The 13,506-nt window shown below is 34.1% G+C and overlaps 2 protein-coding genes across 27 annotated transcripts in view; one reads left to right on the top strand and one right to left on the bottom strand.

Annotated features, from left to right (window-relative positions):
- The window catches only part of DYTN (dystrotelin), a 101,463-nt gene that overhangs the window by 28,337 nt on the left and 59,620 nt on the right, over window positions 1-13,506 (bottom strand). For 16 of the 19 annotated variants that reach the window (XR_014884511.1, XR_014884515.1, XR_014884504.1 and 13 more), the window contains 2 exons: window positions 10,372-10,714; window positions 6,954-9,847 (listed from right to left, as the gene is read on the bottom strand). The gene's annotated coding sequence lies outside the window, so the exon portion shown is untranslated. The remainder of the gene's footprint in view (window positions 1-6,953; window positions 9,848-10,371; window positions 10,715-13,506) is intronic. The other 3 variants (XR_014884507.1, XR_014884509.1, XR_014884516.1) reach the window with 3 other exon arrangements.
- Window positions 1-13,506, top strand: part of ADAM23 (ADAM metallopeptidase domain 23) — a 65,200-nt gene that overhangs the window by 38,641 nt on the left and 13,053 nt on the right. For 5 of the 8 annotated variants that reach the window (XM_085228547.1, XM_085228550.1, XM_085228552.1 and 2 more), the window contains exons 16-24: window positions 699-812; window positions 1,486-1,572; window positions 1,819-1,899; window positions 3,317-3,367; window positions 3,830-3,893; window positions 5,141-5,246; window positions 6,085-6,204; window positions 6,975-7,143; window positions 8,728-8,839. In XM_085228547.1, coding sequence (XP_085084673.1) covers window positions 699-812; window positions 1,486-1,572; window positions 1,819-1,899; window positions 3,317-3,367; window positions 3,830-3,893; window positions 5,141-5,246; window positions 6,085-6,204; window positions 6,975-7,143; window positions 8,728-8,839 — 904 coding nt within the window. Of the gene's footprint in view, window positions 1-698; window positions 813-1,485; window positions 1,573-1,818; window positions 1,900-3,316; window positions 3,368-3,829; window positions 3,894-5,140; window positions 5,247-6,084; window positions 6,205-6,974; window positions 7,144-8,727; window positions 8,840-12,555; window positions 12,647-13,506 lie in introns of all 8 variants that reach the window. The other 3 variants (XM_085228553.1, XM_085228549.1, XM_085228554.1) reach the window with 3 other exon arrangements.

Here is a 13,506-nt window from a genome sequence, read left to right as displayed (position 1 = left end):
AAGAAATAAAAAAAAATCAATTTTCTGTATTGACATTGCTAGACAAGAAAAGTAAATATGATTATTGTTTCACTGTGCTTTTGATTTGACATCCAAAACTGTATGTTCTATTGATTATCCATGTAGTTTGTGCTTTCTTTCCTTTAAATAAGGCATTAATGTTCCCCCTGTTCATTTTTTAAGGAGTTTTAAAGCAGTTTTATGTGATTAAGCTCTGGTCAACTCTGGCTGATTTCACCTGTAATATCCCCTTACCATTTGCAGGAAGTATCAGATTGTTATTGGCAGTAGATATTCTGAGAGAGAGAACAGGGAGTGAGCGGAGAGGTGTAAAATGGATATATGAGTGAAAAATGTAATAAGAATAAACTAGTTAAATACTGTAACTGAGAAATGGGTAAGAAGACGTAAATTAAAAAATAAAATCAGTTTTACCTATGGTGGCTTATTGCACAATGTCCTAACTGCCTATTAGAACAGCTGAACTGAAGAACATTCACAGGGCCTTGAGGTTTTAGCCCAATGCTATGCATAAAGGTTGACAGGAGTTTTGATTTTACTTTATAAAGAAATCATACTTGTAGTTATCCTAAAATTTACATCCTTTCTACTATGGAAAAACACAGTCTAATTTGTGAATTACAAAAAGAGTTTTTTTCCTGGTTATTAATTGGGTTGTGGTGCTCATTTGCTTTCAGCTCTTTGAATCTACTGAGTGTGGAAACGGTTACGTAGAAGCAGGAGAAGAATGTGATTGCGGTTTTCGAATGGCAAGTAAAGAATTACATATAATTCTCACAAAATACATTAAGGTAAACGATTGGTAAGAGAGGAGGAAAGGTCTTGGAAATTGACATGTTTTGCCTTTTGCTATGAAACAACTCAGTCAAAGGACTACGTTAAACATCTTTTTCCACAGAGAATGAGTGAGTGCAAAGCTGAGATCTGACAGCTGTCTTCCTGTCATTTTGTTGGAAAGGACATACTGTATCCTCATGTACTTTGAATTGCATTGTAGAAGCATTTACCCCTTTCCTTTCCCTGGGCAGTGTGCCTGCAGCGTTAGGTTCCTCGCTGGTGTGCTGGAGATAGGTGTTCATATTCAGACAATATGAGGAAGCTGTTGTTTTCTTCTCTAATACAGAATTATTTAAGGATCTGTTTTGCAAAAATTTGCCCTGCAGCCTTGAGTCCTAGTTCTGCTATTTTAACATAGTTACACATAGTTAGTCGTCTTAATTGTTTTTCTGCACTGTGCTATGCTGCACCTGTGCAGAGGTTTCAGAAGGTATGTATCTCCTTATTGCTATAGCATGCATGTCACTGTTTTCCCCTTACTTTACTATTTGAGCATTGCAAAGGATTCTTCCAGCTTATAATTTTAAATTGTCAGTGCTGATTTTTTTGTGCTAGTTTGTTGGAAAGATTGGAAAGAAAAAAATATTTTAAATGGAAAACTGAAAAATCACTTAATATTTTCTTCAGGAATGCTATGCAGACTGTTGTAAGAAGTGCTCTCTTTCTAATGGAGCTCATTGTAGTGATGGACCCTGCTGTAATACATCATGTCTTGTGAGTATTTTTGTAGTTTAGCTATTCTTCCCAATTATCATTTGCAGTCTTTAAAAGATGAAGAAACTGAAATCTTTTTCATTAGTTGGAAATAGTTATTGAGAATGTGTTCTGATCTTAGCCAAAAACAAACAAACAGAAAAAAACCCACCACAAATATATATGAACATTAAAATGAGCATTCATTCCAAACTGGAACTTTCAGTTTTGCTTTTATCTAATCTTACTATATTCTTCATTTTCTAGTTTTTTCCACGAGGCTATGACTGTAGATATGCAGTGAACGAATGTGATATTGCAGAGTTCTGCACAGGAGATTCTGGCCAGGTATGTAAGGAGCTTCTGTGCTCACACTATTAATGTTTATTTGCAAGAGAAAAATACAGACTAACAAAATGCACCATTGTGTACTCACAAATAACTGTGCTGGGGGAGAGAGAGGGGACTGTTTTTTTTTTTTTATTTGATCCTAACAAAATTTGTTAAACATAAGAACACAAACCTTTAGAAGCTCAATAAATATTAATTAAAAATATAGCAGACTCAAAATATGATTCTTTTAAAACTTATGTGTGTTTCTGGTATAGCTTTTATCCCAGACATCCTCCTGTACTCTATAGAATGAGTACTGAGAGTATACTGCAAATGTGAATAGGTAGTAACAGTAAGATTTTTATGAGATTAAACAGTTTGAAATGCAGTTACGTAAAATGTATACACTTACAACAAATCGGGATTAAAATGCTATGTTTTTAAGAGTTCACTTATGATTATTTTAAAAGTTCTATGCATTTCTGTTGAAAATACTTAGGTATTATGCTAAGCTGCCAAAAGGTTGGGTTCTTTAAGATAGTCAACATTCAGCACATCTTCTAATTGCAAAGTAGTTTTGATTGGTTAAGTCATATATGTTCCTTCTCAGTACTGCAAATTTTGCTTCAGGGTTACATAAGAACTTCTTAACTCTGCTGCAGTCATCTACTGCATCAAGTTCTTAGCACTGAAGAACTAAGATTCAGGATAGATCTCATGGTTCTTTGTGGGCATTCCCTGTAATTATAGATGACAATACAATAGTAGTAACATTTGAGGCATTCACACTTACAGATTTTATTGTAAGCCTTTCATTCTGTAAATGGAGGGTTCTTAGTGGGAGAGAGCAGCGCTTTCTATATCTAGAACAGCTGCTATGAAAGTATTGGCTGTGATGTATGTTGCAGCAGTGTACCCTTTTCAAACCTTTACCAGTCTCTTTTTGATGAAGAAAAGCACCGAGTCTGGTCTACTCTTAGCTTTACAAACCTGAGGCTTCTGGCGTTAATGAATTCTTCATACCAAAATTTTTTCAGTCCCAAGAGAACATGACAGTATAATCACAATAAAACATGTCTCTAGTCTGTGGGGAGGTAGGCTACAACTAACTTCTCTTAATGGCACTGAAATGAATGCAGTGGAAATGTTCCATGAGAGCAAGCATATCCCCAAATATTAGTTATCAAATATCCTGTCCATGAATACATTTGTTTTGATTTTTATTTTGCCCCAACTCCTTTATTTCTTCTGGGGATATGCAGGAAGTTAGAATCAAGTCTTGTTTTCGTGGCTCAGGATGTTAATTTCTTTGTTTTTATGAGTAGCTATGAAAATTCCTGCAGTGATTACATTACCTACTTCCTTTGTATGTTTTGAGTATTTAAGACCATGCAATCTCCATATGTCATCTTCTCATCTTTCTTTTTTTAAGTGTCCACCAAATCTCCATAAACAAGATGGATATGCTTGTGATTCTAACCAGGTATGTAATGTTCTAAAACCCCTGCACATCAACTAATACAAGTCAACCAAATACAGATTTCCTTTTTTTTTTTCTCTTAAATCTTGTCTTCTGTATTTATGCATAGATTTTTGTCTTTTGGACATGAACAGTTTTCATGCATTATACACTCTATGAATAGTACAAATTTGTAGCTTGAGCAAAATCCGTATGGTATCTATATTTTGAATGTAGATATATTATCCATGTAGATACGTTCTATATGACTATGTAAATGAGAAGTATAAAGTAGCGTCTGAAATCTCTGTGCATCTTAGGCATCAACTGACTTTGAGAATCTGAGCAAAAATCCATCTATTCCAACTCATGAAAACTTACATGTTCCAAGATGTGGGTGAAGAATAAAATCAGACGTTTTGTCAAGGGTGGGAAAGGAAAGGCGAGTGTTCAGTTCTCACTGCTAACCTATTGTGTTTTGTTTAGGGACGTTGCTATAACGGTGAATGCAAGACAAGAGATAATCAGTGCAAATATATCTGGGGATCTAGTAGGTTGACTTTTATTACCTTAAACATATTTTATTTGCATTTTATTTTGTTAATTCTTGTCTTTGATTGTATGTTTACTTTTTGTTCTACCTACTAAGTGTAGGGTTTCTGTAGGTTGCTGTGTGAAACTGACTTGATGGCCAAGTGAAATTTCAAGTTGTATGCTTATTTGGCAGTGATGACAGTGAGACATGGATAGGACAGCAAATACTTAACCCTGATGGGGTTAGGTGAGATTAGCAACTTAGATACAGTGTTATGGGGGGGTAAGTGGGGTTTGAGGATTTCTTTTTTTTTTATAGTTCCTGACATGTTTTAGGTTGTTGTTGTTGCTTTCTTTTTAATGTCAGTTGTCAATTCCCTTATCTTAGCACTGGTTCATGCTAAAGCTGCTTCTTCTATCTTTACTATATCATCCTGTATTCAAGAAAGTTAGAATGGTAGTAGAAATTTAAATATCTATATCACAAAATTAAGCCCAGATGTGTTGGATAAAGTTGTACTTATGGCAGCTGACAGAGGATAAATGTTCTGTTCAATGACTTTGAGACAGTTCAGCAGACGATATCCTGTACTCAAGGACTGAATGTTTTCTTGCATTCCATCCAAACAAACTTAGCTGCAATTGCTGATGCTGCCTACTTGATACTGAAGAATCTCTGCATTTTCAGGGGATGAGAGGGGAGAAATACAGCTTTAACATTTCTTGTTTATTTTAGCACAATATAAAATATGCTATATAGGTGTAAAATTGGATGGAGATAACATTTTCTTTGTGTTCTGATGCCTTTTTAAGTGTTATGCTGCCCCCTCTTGCTTATTTTATTGATAATATTAAAAACAGAAGTTTTTGTGAACTAATTTGTTTGCATCTCGTACATTTATATTTATATCATTTGTTTTGTCTTCTGTACGTTTGATTTTACTGCAAATGACTCTTATCTACCCTTTTTATTGTTTTCTGCAGTGGAAAAAGTTACATTAATGTTATATGCAGACATTAAGAAGTAAACAAAATTAGACTACACATACATCCTAGTGAAGAAAACAATACAGTCGCTGAAGGGATTGATTTTTAGAATAGTTCCAAGCAGATTGTGAACACTGAGGATTATCTTAGAAAAGCCATTTGTAGGTGCTGTTGGTGTGTTTGGTCTTCCCATACCAGAAAACTGCTGCAGTAAAATATTGTGCAGACTTTCATAACCTGTGAAAAGTACATTCTTTTTTTTTTGTTCATCAACAGAGTCTTCAGGATCTGACAAATTTTGCTATGAGAAGCTTAATACAGAAGGCACAAAAAAAGGAAACTGTGGAAAGGATGGAGACCGATGGATTCAGTGTAGCAAACAGTAAGTGCGGCTTAGTAGAGCTGATTTCTATTAAAAAAGAAAGATTAATATTGGTGTATTTTTTACTTTCTCATCAGTAATTCAGCAGTGTTTTGCATTATTTTGAATCTTCTCCCCTTTACAATGTTTGCAGCTTGAAAAAGTGCCGTAGGTGTTTCTGAAGAATCCATCTGTGACTCAGCAATATGCTTTTAAAGAATTTCAGATTGAAATTATGTTATACGCTTTTTTTTTTTTTTAAATGTTCCCAGAGAAGGTAGGGGCCAAGGCAGCCAAAAGTCACACTTTTATGTCCAAAAGCCTGAGATTTGGTCTATGTATATTTTTTTATATAAGAAATTTGTAGTTATTTATATAAATACTTATTAAAAAAATCCACAACTAAGTAGATTCTTTAACAAAATTCATACACTCACACTCTGCACATTATTATTACTATGTTTCTGTGTTCCTTCAAGTGAAATAAAAAGCAATTAAAAATTCAAACTTCACATTAATGAAAAATGTTGAAGATGTTAAATGTATGAAAATGTAATGTAGCCTGGTATTACGAAGCTGCGTACAGTTTGGTTCCTTTCCATTGTATTATAGAACGTGGATGAGTTGCTGTTCACGTGAATGTAATGTAAATATTGTTCACTGGTACATTACAATACATGACCACTTGTTTCTGCCTCTTGTCAGTTACACCAGGTAGTACTGTAGTTCCAAACTTATACTCTGAATGTCTATTGTCTGGCTTATGGCAATATATTTCCTACTGTCGTTAGCAGCATTGTATCTAGTCTTTCTTTTTTTGCAAGTTTACTTCATAACTCTTCTGTTTCTGTTTTTACAGCGATGTTTTCTGTGGCTTTTTGCTCTGCACTAATCTTACTAAAGTTCCACGAGTTGGTCAAGTGCAAGGAGAAATTATCCCAAATTCTTTTTATCATCAAGGACGAATAGTAGACTGCAGGTAAAAGATACTGCAGTGTTCCAAGATGATTTTGGTCTGTCAAATTTAATTAAATGAAGATAAATGTAAAAATATATTATTTAAAAATAATTGATATCTTATGGCGAAATTATTATTCTGAGTGGTATTTCTTGTGATTAAAAGAAAACATTCCATCTATAAAAAGGGTGAAAAGTGGGCTGCCCTCTCAATCCTTCTATCTGGATTCCATAGTAGCAAAATTGCATGGTTGAGAGTTTGATTTCAGCATTATATTTTTCTGGAAAAAAATAATTGTAACTGCCAAAGACCTACAGATTAAAGATAATATCTGCAAAGAAATAACTGTACAAAAAATGATGGTTGAGAGAAAGGGAATTGTGAAGAGTTGTGACTAGGTAAGATCTTAAGGTACAGTTCATTTGAAGGGCAGATAAATGGGTTTTAGTTTATCTGTGCATACTACTGGATTTATATTTTAAAGATATTGTCAAAATTACTGTCATGCAGAGTACTCTGTTAGGTAGATAGAACCTGAGTAATCAATGATTCTTAAGTCTACTGTTATTCCACAAAGTTGTGTATTTACATCATTATCTAGACTTCTTTTTGGTCTGACTACTGCAACGCTTTGTCAGTGCTGTGGACAAAGATTATAATTTTGTTTGATCTTCCCATATGTTTTAATGTGAGAAAGTCATGAGGATTTTACTATCTACAGTGACATGTTTAATATTTTCAAAAGACTGCAGTCATAATACTAATATTACCTTAAAACTTATTTCTTCTAGTGGTGCTCATGTTCTTTTAGATGATGATACAGATTTAGGTTATGTAGAGGACGGAGCTCCATGTGGTCCTCAAATGATGTGTCTGGACAAAAAGTGCCTGCCAATTCAATCCTTGAACATAAGTAGCTGTCCCATTGGTTCGAATGGAAAAGTCTGTTCCGGTCATGGGGTAAGTCTGTGCTCGCACTTTGCAGCTGAGCTTTTCCAGCTGTCTCTGCTAGATGTGATCTTAATGTGTACCCTGTGGCGTTTTCTACTTGCAAGCCTTCCTGAGACCTGTTGATCTGAAAAACAAACAAAACATGTTAAGACTCTGGGGAACATTGCCATTCTGGGAAGCAGAGACAACTTGCTTTCTAAAAATATCATCAAATTAAACCTGCAGTTATATCCACAGTGTTGTTGCTATTATTGAGAAAGTTTTACATCAATCATTGTAAAGACTTCTGTAAAATGTTATGCATATTTCAAGCTACTTCTCATCTTAAGTTAAAGCTCTTCCTGCATACTAATGCCTTTATTAAGTTGGTCCTGTGTTATACTTGATGACTTAAATAATTAAAATTGTAAAAGGCTGAATCTAAACAGAGATTATATGTTCTTCTTGAACATACACAAATTACATCATTTTACATTCAGGTGCATTATATTCTTCTTCTACCCATAAGTTTGTCTGTCTTCAGATGCTAATGTTTGAAGGACAGATCCACTGTTGTATGTCTTTATGGTAAGACTGTTAAAAATCTCTCCACTGTAGGATTCAGTGGGCCTATGATAGTTGCCTAAGGACCTGAATTTTGTACATAAAAGGCTTTTTTTTCTTTTTATGTGTAACTGAAAATGAGAGGTGAATCTGAGCCCTGCAAAGTTAAGAAAAACTTTAAAAATGGAATGTAGAGGATCAAGAAGAGATCTAGAAATCTTGGTATGTTTGAAAAGTAGCACGAGTAGTCAGAGACCTCTGATACCTTTTCTGTTTTGAGTTATTCAAAGAATACTTCAGTTGATCAAACCTGTAATAAGATGCATTTGTTTTCATCTTTCTATATAAGTTTCTCCAGTGAATACTTCAAGAAGCAGAGTGAGATAAAAGTTAAATCTAAAAAATAATAATAATCACATATGCTATTTCTAATCCTTAGTGCGTGCATTACTTAGTCTGACTTTTTGATATTATGTTCCAGTGTCCAAAAGATATTATTGGCTGGTACCTAACAGTTGATTTCCCTTTGAATCCCACAGTCAAACTTCCTTCTTTGTTTTGTCTAATTCTCATGTCTTCTCGTGATAACAAATGCACTGAAAATCTTAGTTGTTTTTCTGTATAGGAAGAGACTGTAAAGCAGAGGCTGTAAAGCATGACCAAGTCTTGCGCATTTTTAAATGTGATTGACTGTATTCTTTCAGGACATCCAGACTGAAGCTCTAATGACTGTAGGTAATTTGTTAGTGGATGAGATTTCTGTTATCTCTTAAATTCTGTGCAGATGTGAAGTGCAAATGATGATGGAACCACTGGGAACTAGAATACATGTGTATTTATACTTTTCCTAGCATACAAGTATATTTAGAAGGTTAAAGCAAACTTTCAGGCTACCGGTGTATTATTATACTCTTTCTAAACACTGAGTACTATTGCTATAACATATGAACAGATAAATTTTTATTCCACAAATTAACTACCTAATTACTAGTAATAAACTTAAATAACAGCAATTGCTTTTTAACTATATTTTATTATTTTCTTTTCCAGGTCTGCAGTAATGAAGCCACTTGCATTTGTAATTTCTCCTGGGCTGGGACAGACTGCAGTATTGATGATCCTATTAGGGATACTGGTAACAAGAAAGATGAAGGACCCAAGGGTTTGTGTGATTTCAGTTTTAATATTATTTCAAATATTTATTACTTTCTTTGTGTGTATGTGTGTGTGTCAGTACTGCAGTAAAATTCTGCTTCGTGTTAATGATGTAGGTCTTTTTCCTTTGAGAATTGATTAAACTATTTTTCTAATTTACATTTTGAGGAGATCTCAGTAGGTAGCAATATACAGTTTCTTATTTTTGATTTTTTTTTTTTTTGTTTGTGTGTGATTGGAAGCTCACTAAATGTAGCTCTTCTATTTTACATATCCAACTATTTATATTTTATTAGAGATTTCCAGTTCCCTTAGCTATTCTCATGTAATTCTGATACTGTGGAATAAGAAATAGAAAGAAGTGGAGTGTCCCTGGTGAAAACAGCTTTGGTTCTGGGGTATCAAGATTTCAAGGGATAGAAAAAAAAAAAAAAAAAAAAAAATTAAGGACTTGTATTATTCTTACAACCATTATTGCTTACTCTTGTTTATATAGGAAGTATTCAGTTCAGCTGAATATGAAGAGTTATTGAGGAAATAATTAATCAAAAATGTTTTCCTAAGGGGAAGAAAGGCATCTGAGATTCTCTTTGACTTCTCTGCCTTGGGCTGTCTAAGGTTTTTAAGCTTTTCCTGTCATCAGGACATTGTCCTTATCAGACTATCTTCATCCAGAATTATGCGTTTACAGATAAAGCAATAAGCAAATGATAAACCTGAATAAAATTTTGCAGCTAAATTGCATTTCTGAAGTCTTCAGTCCATTCTATAAAGCTAATGGAAAGAAGCTTAAAAATGTAGTACTTAACATTGCAGTTGATCATTCTTTGAAACGTCCAGGGCTTCAGAGGAGTTGGACTCAATGACCTTTGTTGGATCCTTTCAAACTGGGGATACTCTGTGATTCTATGATAAGGAGACAGAATTATGGTGTGTCCCTCCAGAATGGCTCCACTTCTGTCGTGTCTGCCATAATCTTTTGGTCCAGTGGGTTCTGGTAGACCTTCACCAAGACCTGTGGAAGAGGCCATCTTAGAACGGGTACCTAGCGTGAAGGAAGCTATGTAGAACAGTCTGGATTTCTCTTTGGGAATATTTGCAGGTACTTCCTGGACACCTAACCCTGCTGCAGTTCTTTATAGAGCTGCCTGGTTTGTACGCTGTCTTACAGAAATTATCATTCCACTTTCCTAATGTTGAAACACTGCTTATAAAATCTGAAGTACTGTGTTGCTGATTTTCAAATCCTAAGTAGTTATTTCATCCTGGGGTTGTTTTTTTTTGTTTGTTTGTTTTTAATGAAAAAGCAACAGAGGAGGTATATTTATCTTGGTTTTTCTTAGCCCTAAATTTCTGTTATTTCAGAACAAGTCTCCTTTTCTAAAAATTAAAAAAAAAATAGAACATAGAGTCAATTATAAGAACATCATCACATCTCAGCCAAATCCAACATCAGAGAGTGATATCTGGTATGAATATAATCTGACTTTCTAAACTAGAGCAAATGCAAGAAATCGAGCATAGAGATAATAGCCATACCTGTGTATTGATGTCAAACTTTCAATTTTTACAGTTTTGATCATAGTTACTGACTGCAGTAAATGCATGAGAGTTTTTAATCAATTATATTCTCATAAGTGGAAAACAGTGAATTATGTTTTTCTTGGTCTTCAGAGAACACGTCCACATGTAAAGAAAATGGAAAAAGTTTTCAAGTATCACACTGTGGATATACTTATTTTCCTCTGTATTAGAAAATGTTGGATATATTTTCTTCTTTACAAAAGCAAGTTTGTCCATAACAGCAGCAGATGTGTTGAGTTTTGACTGTCAGGAAGTTTAGATATTTGACAGATTCAGACTGAAATCTCCCAGGAAGTACCTGCAAAAAAGTAGAAAACTATTTTCTATTGTAATAACAATATTTTTTACAAGAACCCTGGCAAATGTTTTCTAGTGCTTCTACAGTTCTGTTACAAATCATCATTTCAAATAAATCCAGCTTACTTCCATCTACCTCATTCCTTATACCACGTACAAGTAGAGACACCAACTCTTTCTTACAATAATAACCTCTTTATGAGCTCTTTGCATTAAATTTAGTACCTCTGTTGGAAGTGTTACACTTTCATAGAAGAGGGGGAAAAATGTAAATAAACTAGAATCTTCTTTACACACTGTCAAAAGCTTTGCTTAAGTCAGGAGCCCTGATATTGAGTTGAGGGCTTTAATTTATCTGGTTTCAGCTACTTACCATAAGAGAAGGTAATTGTTTAGGGAGAGGTTATATAGCTTTTCAAAGATGTGAAAACTCACATAAATTACTTCAAAACTTTTCTCACCATAGATACTACCATTTTTCTTTCTATGTTTTAACTATGTATAGGAAAACAGTATTGGTATTTGTTTATATATTATTATGATAGTTGATAATTTCAGTTTTTGCTGCACTTCTGAGAATTTTGTATCATCCATCAATTACTTGTGCCTCTATGCTATTTTTGAGGATTTAAAAATTAGTGGTCCTTAAGTATATTTATACATAGGTCTCAAATTAGTCTAAACTCTGCAACCTACTGTACCAGCAGACCCACGGGAGAGCAGCTCAGGATGGTAGGTGTTTTGGGAAGGAGCTCCTGCTGTTAGTGTTTGACTACTGCAGAAACTTTGAGTTCTTTTATAGAGTTGGCTAATTGTTTTGAAGTTGGTGGGGCTCCGTATACACAAAAGTTCTTTCTTGGCAATGCCATTTATGGAACTGGGACTTTGTTTGACTAGTGGAATACTGTTTGTTTGTTTTTAACACAAAAACTTATGTCTCAAGTGTGCGTGTGTGTGTGTGTGTTTGTTTGTGCATATGAAACAAACAAAATTAAGAAGCAATTTCGAAAGAGACTTCCAGCATGAAGATTTATAGTCTTTGTCCCTGAACAAGTTCTCATTAGAGAATTCATATGCTTATGTTCAATTTTGATGCAATGAATCTATCAACATTTTAACTTTTTTTTTTCCAATATATGAAATATAGATTTTTTTTTTTTTTTTTTTTCCTCAAAAAGTTTCCTCCAAAAATGAAAAATAAGACCTCAGCATGTTAAGGCTCTGTAAACATACTGAAGTGCAGAATATTGTGCAGAAGCACAATTCCAGGATCAGTTTTACCTTTTAAAAGGCGTCATATGTCTTTCTATTTATATAACGTAGAGTGATAACTACAGTTACAAAGGAAAATACTGCAAACTAGTAAAGGAATGAATTTAAATCATTTTTGGTGTTTTTTTCCCCACACAAAAGAACTGTTTCCAAATGAACAGTTTTCATTTGCTTAGTTATATACTATGAATGCAGTATGTTTCTGCTGACCAAAGGGAAGTTTTCTTGTTGGTGATTCATTTATGTTTTGGCTGTTTTAAACTTAATAAAGCAGTAAGTTGAAGATGTTCCCTGTTTAAGTAAACAAGAATAAAATCACAAGCTAAAAGGAGTAGTCTTACATTTATGGGAAAACTTCTCGCTGAAATATTTGCAGGCATTCAAATAAGGCAAAACTTATATCTGAATTTTTTTAAACTCTTATTTACCAAATACTGTAGCTTTGAATTGTTTACCAGACAAAATTTTATAAAGTAAAATATTCCTTTGAGGAATTATTTCATGTTTTCATTTCAGACATATATGATGTTATCATTTTCTTAAAAAATCTTCCCTTTTCCCTCCACACAGTGAGCATGGCCACTAACAGGCTAATAGGTGCAGTGGCAGGGACCATTCTGGCCTTGGGGGTGATTTTTGGAGGCACAGGGTGGGGAATAGAGTAAGCATTTTTCATAGTCTGAGTTTTATGTTTGGTGCCTAGTGTGTGAGGTAACCGTATGCACCTGAGCCCCCTGTGTATTACCCCTTTAGCTTTGTCATGTGGTGATCGTATTTGTCTGTGATTTGACTGTGTTTGTGTCGTCTGATTTGCTCATGCAGTGTTGAACCTTCTCCTGTCTGGGATAATGTGGGGCATAAAAAAAATGAGTTTGTGAATTTTTAATTGTCACAGTGAAATTAAATGTCTGAATGTTTACATTACACCAAATTCAGAAAATAATGGGGGGAAAAAAAAAGTATATTTGTAATTATTTTGCAAAATAGAATCAGGGTGACCTGGGCTATTTGATAAAAAGCAGAAACTTATGTTCTTTGTGGCTTTTAGTCTAATAATTATAACTATTAGCTAATAGTATATATAGTAGTATATCATATATATAGTAGCATATATAAACAAATAGTTTTACGGTAAGGCTTCCAGTTATTCTGATTCTAGTATTCTGTTACCGTGAGACAGTAGAATACTGAAGTGTAGAATTCATATATGAATAGATATAAGCAGTTCTTACCATCTTCATAATTTTGGGGAACTGGAATCTTAAGTCTTTGCCTATTAACTCAATTTTAGCAATGGCTATTTGATTCTTATATATGTATACAGGGCTTGCAAGAAAGATGGAGAAGATTACCAGGGCCTGTAGCAACACAATGAGGCGCAATGGTTTTAAAACTGAAAGGAGGTAGATTTAGATCGGATATAAGAAATACATTTTTACAATGAAGGTGGTCAGGCAGTGGAACAGGTTGTCTGGGGAAGTTGTAGATGCTTCAGTATTGGGAGTGTTCAAAAGCAGGTTG

The sequence above is a fragment of the Meleagris gallopavo genome, chromosome 7, assembly GCF_905368555.1.
Source record: "Meleagris gallopavo chromosome 7, MGAL_WU_HG_1.1, whole genome shotgun sequence".
NCBI classification, from domain to species: Eukaryota; Metazoa; Chordata; class Aves; order Galliformes; family Phasianidae; genus Meleagris; species Meleagris gallopavo.
Note: the sequence above shows the minus strand (reverse complement) of the source record. Positions and strands in the feature narration are given on the sequence as shown.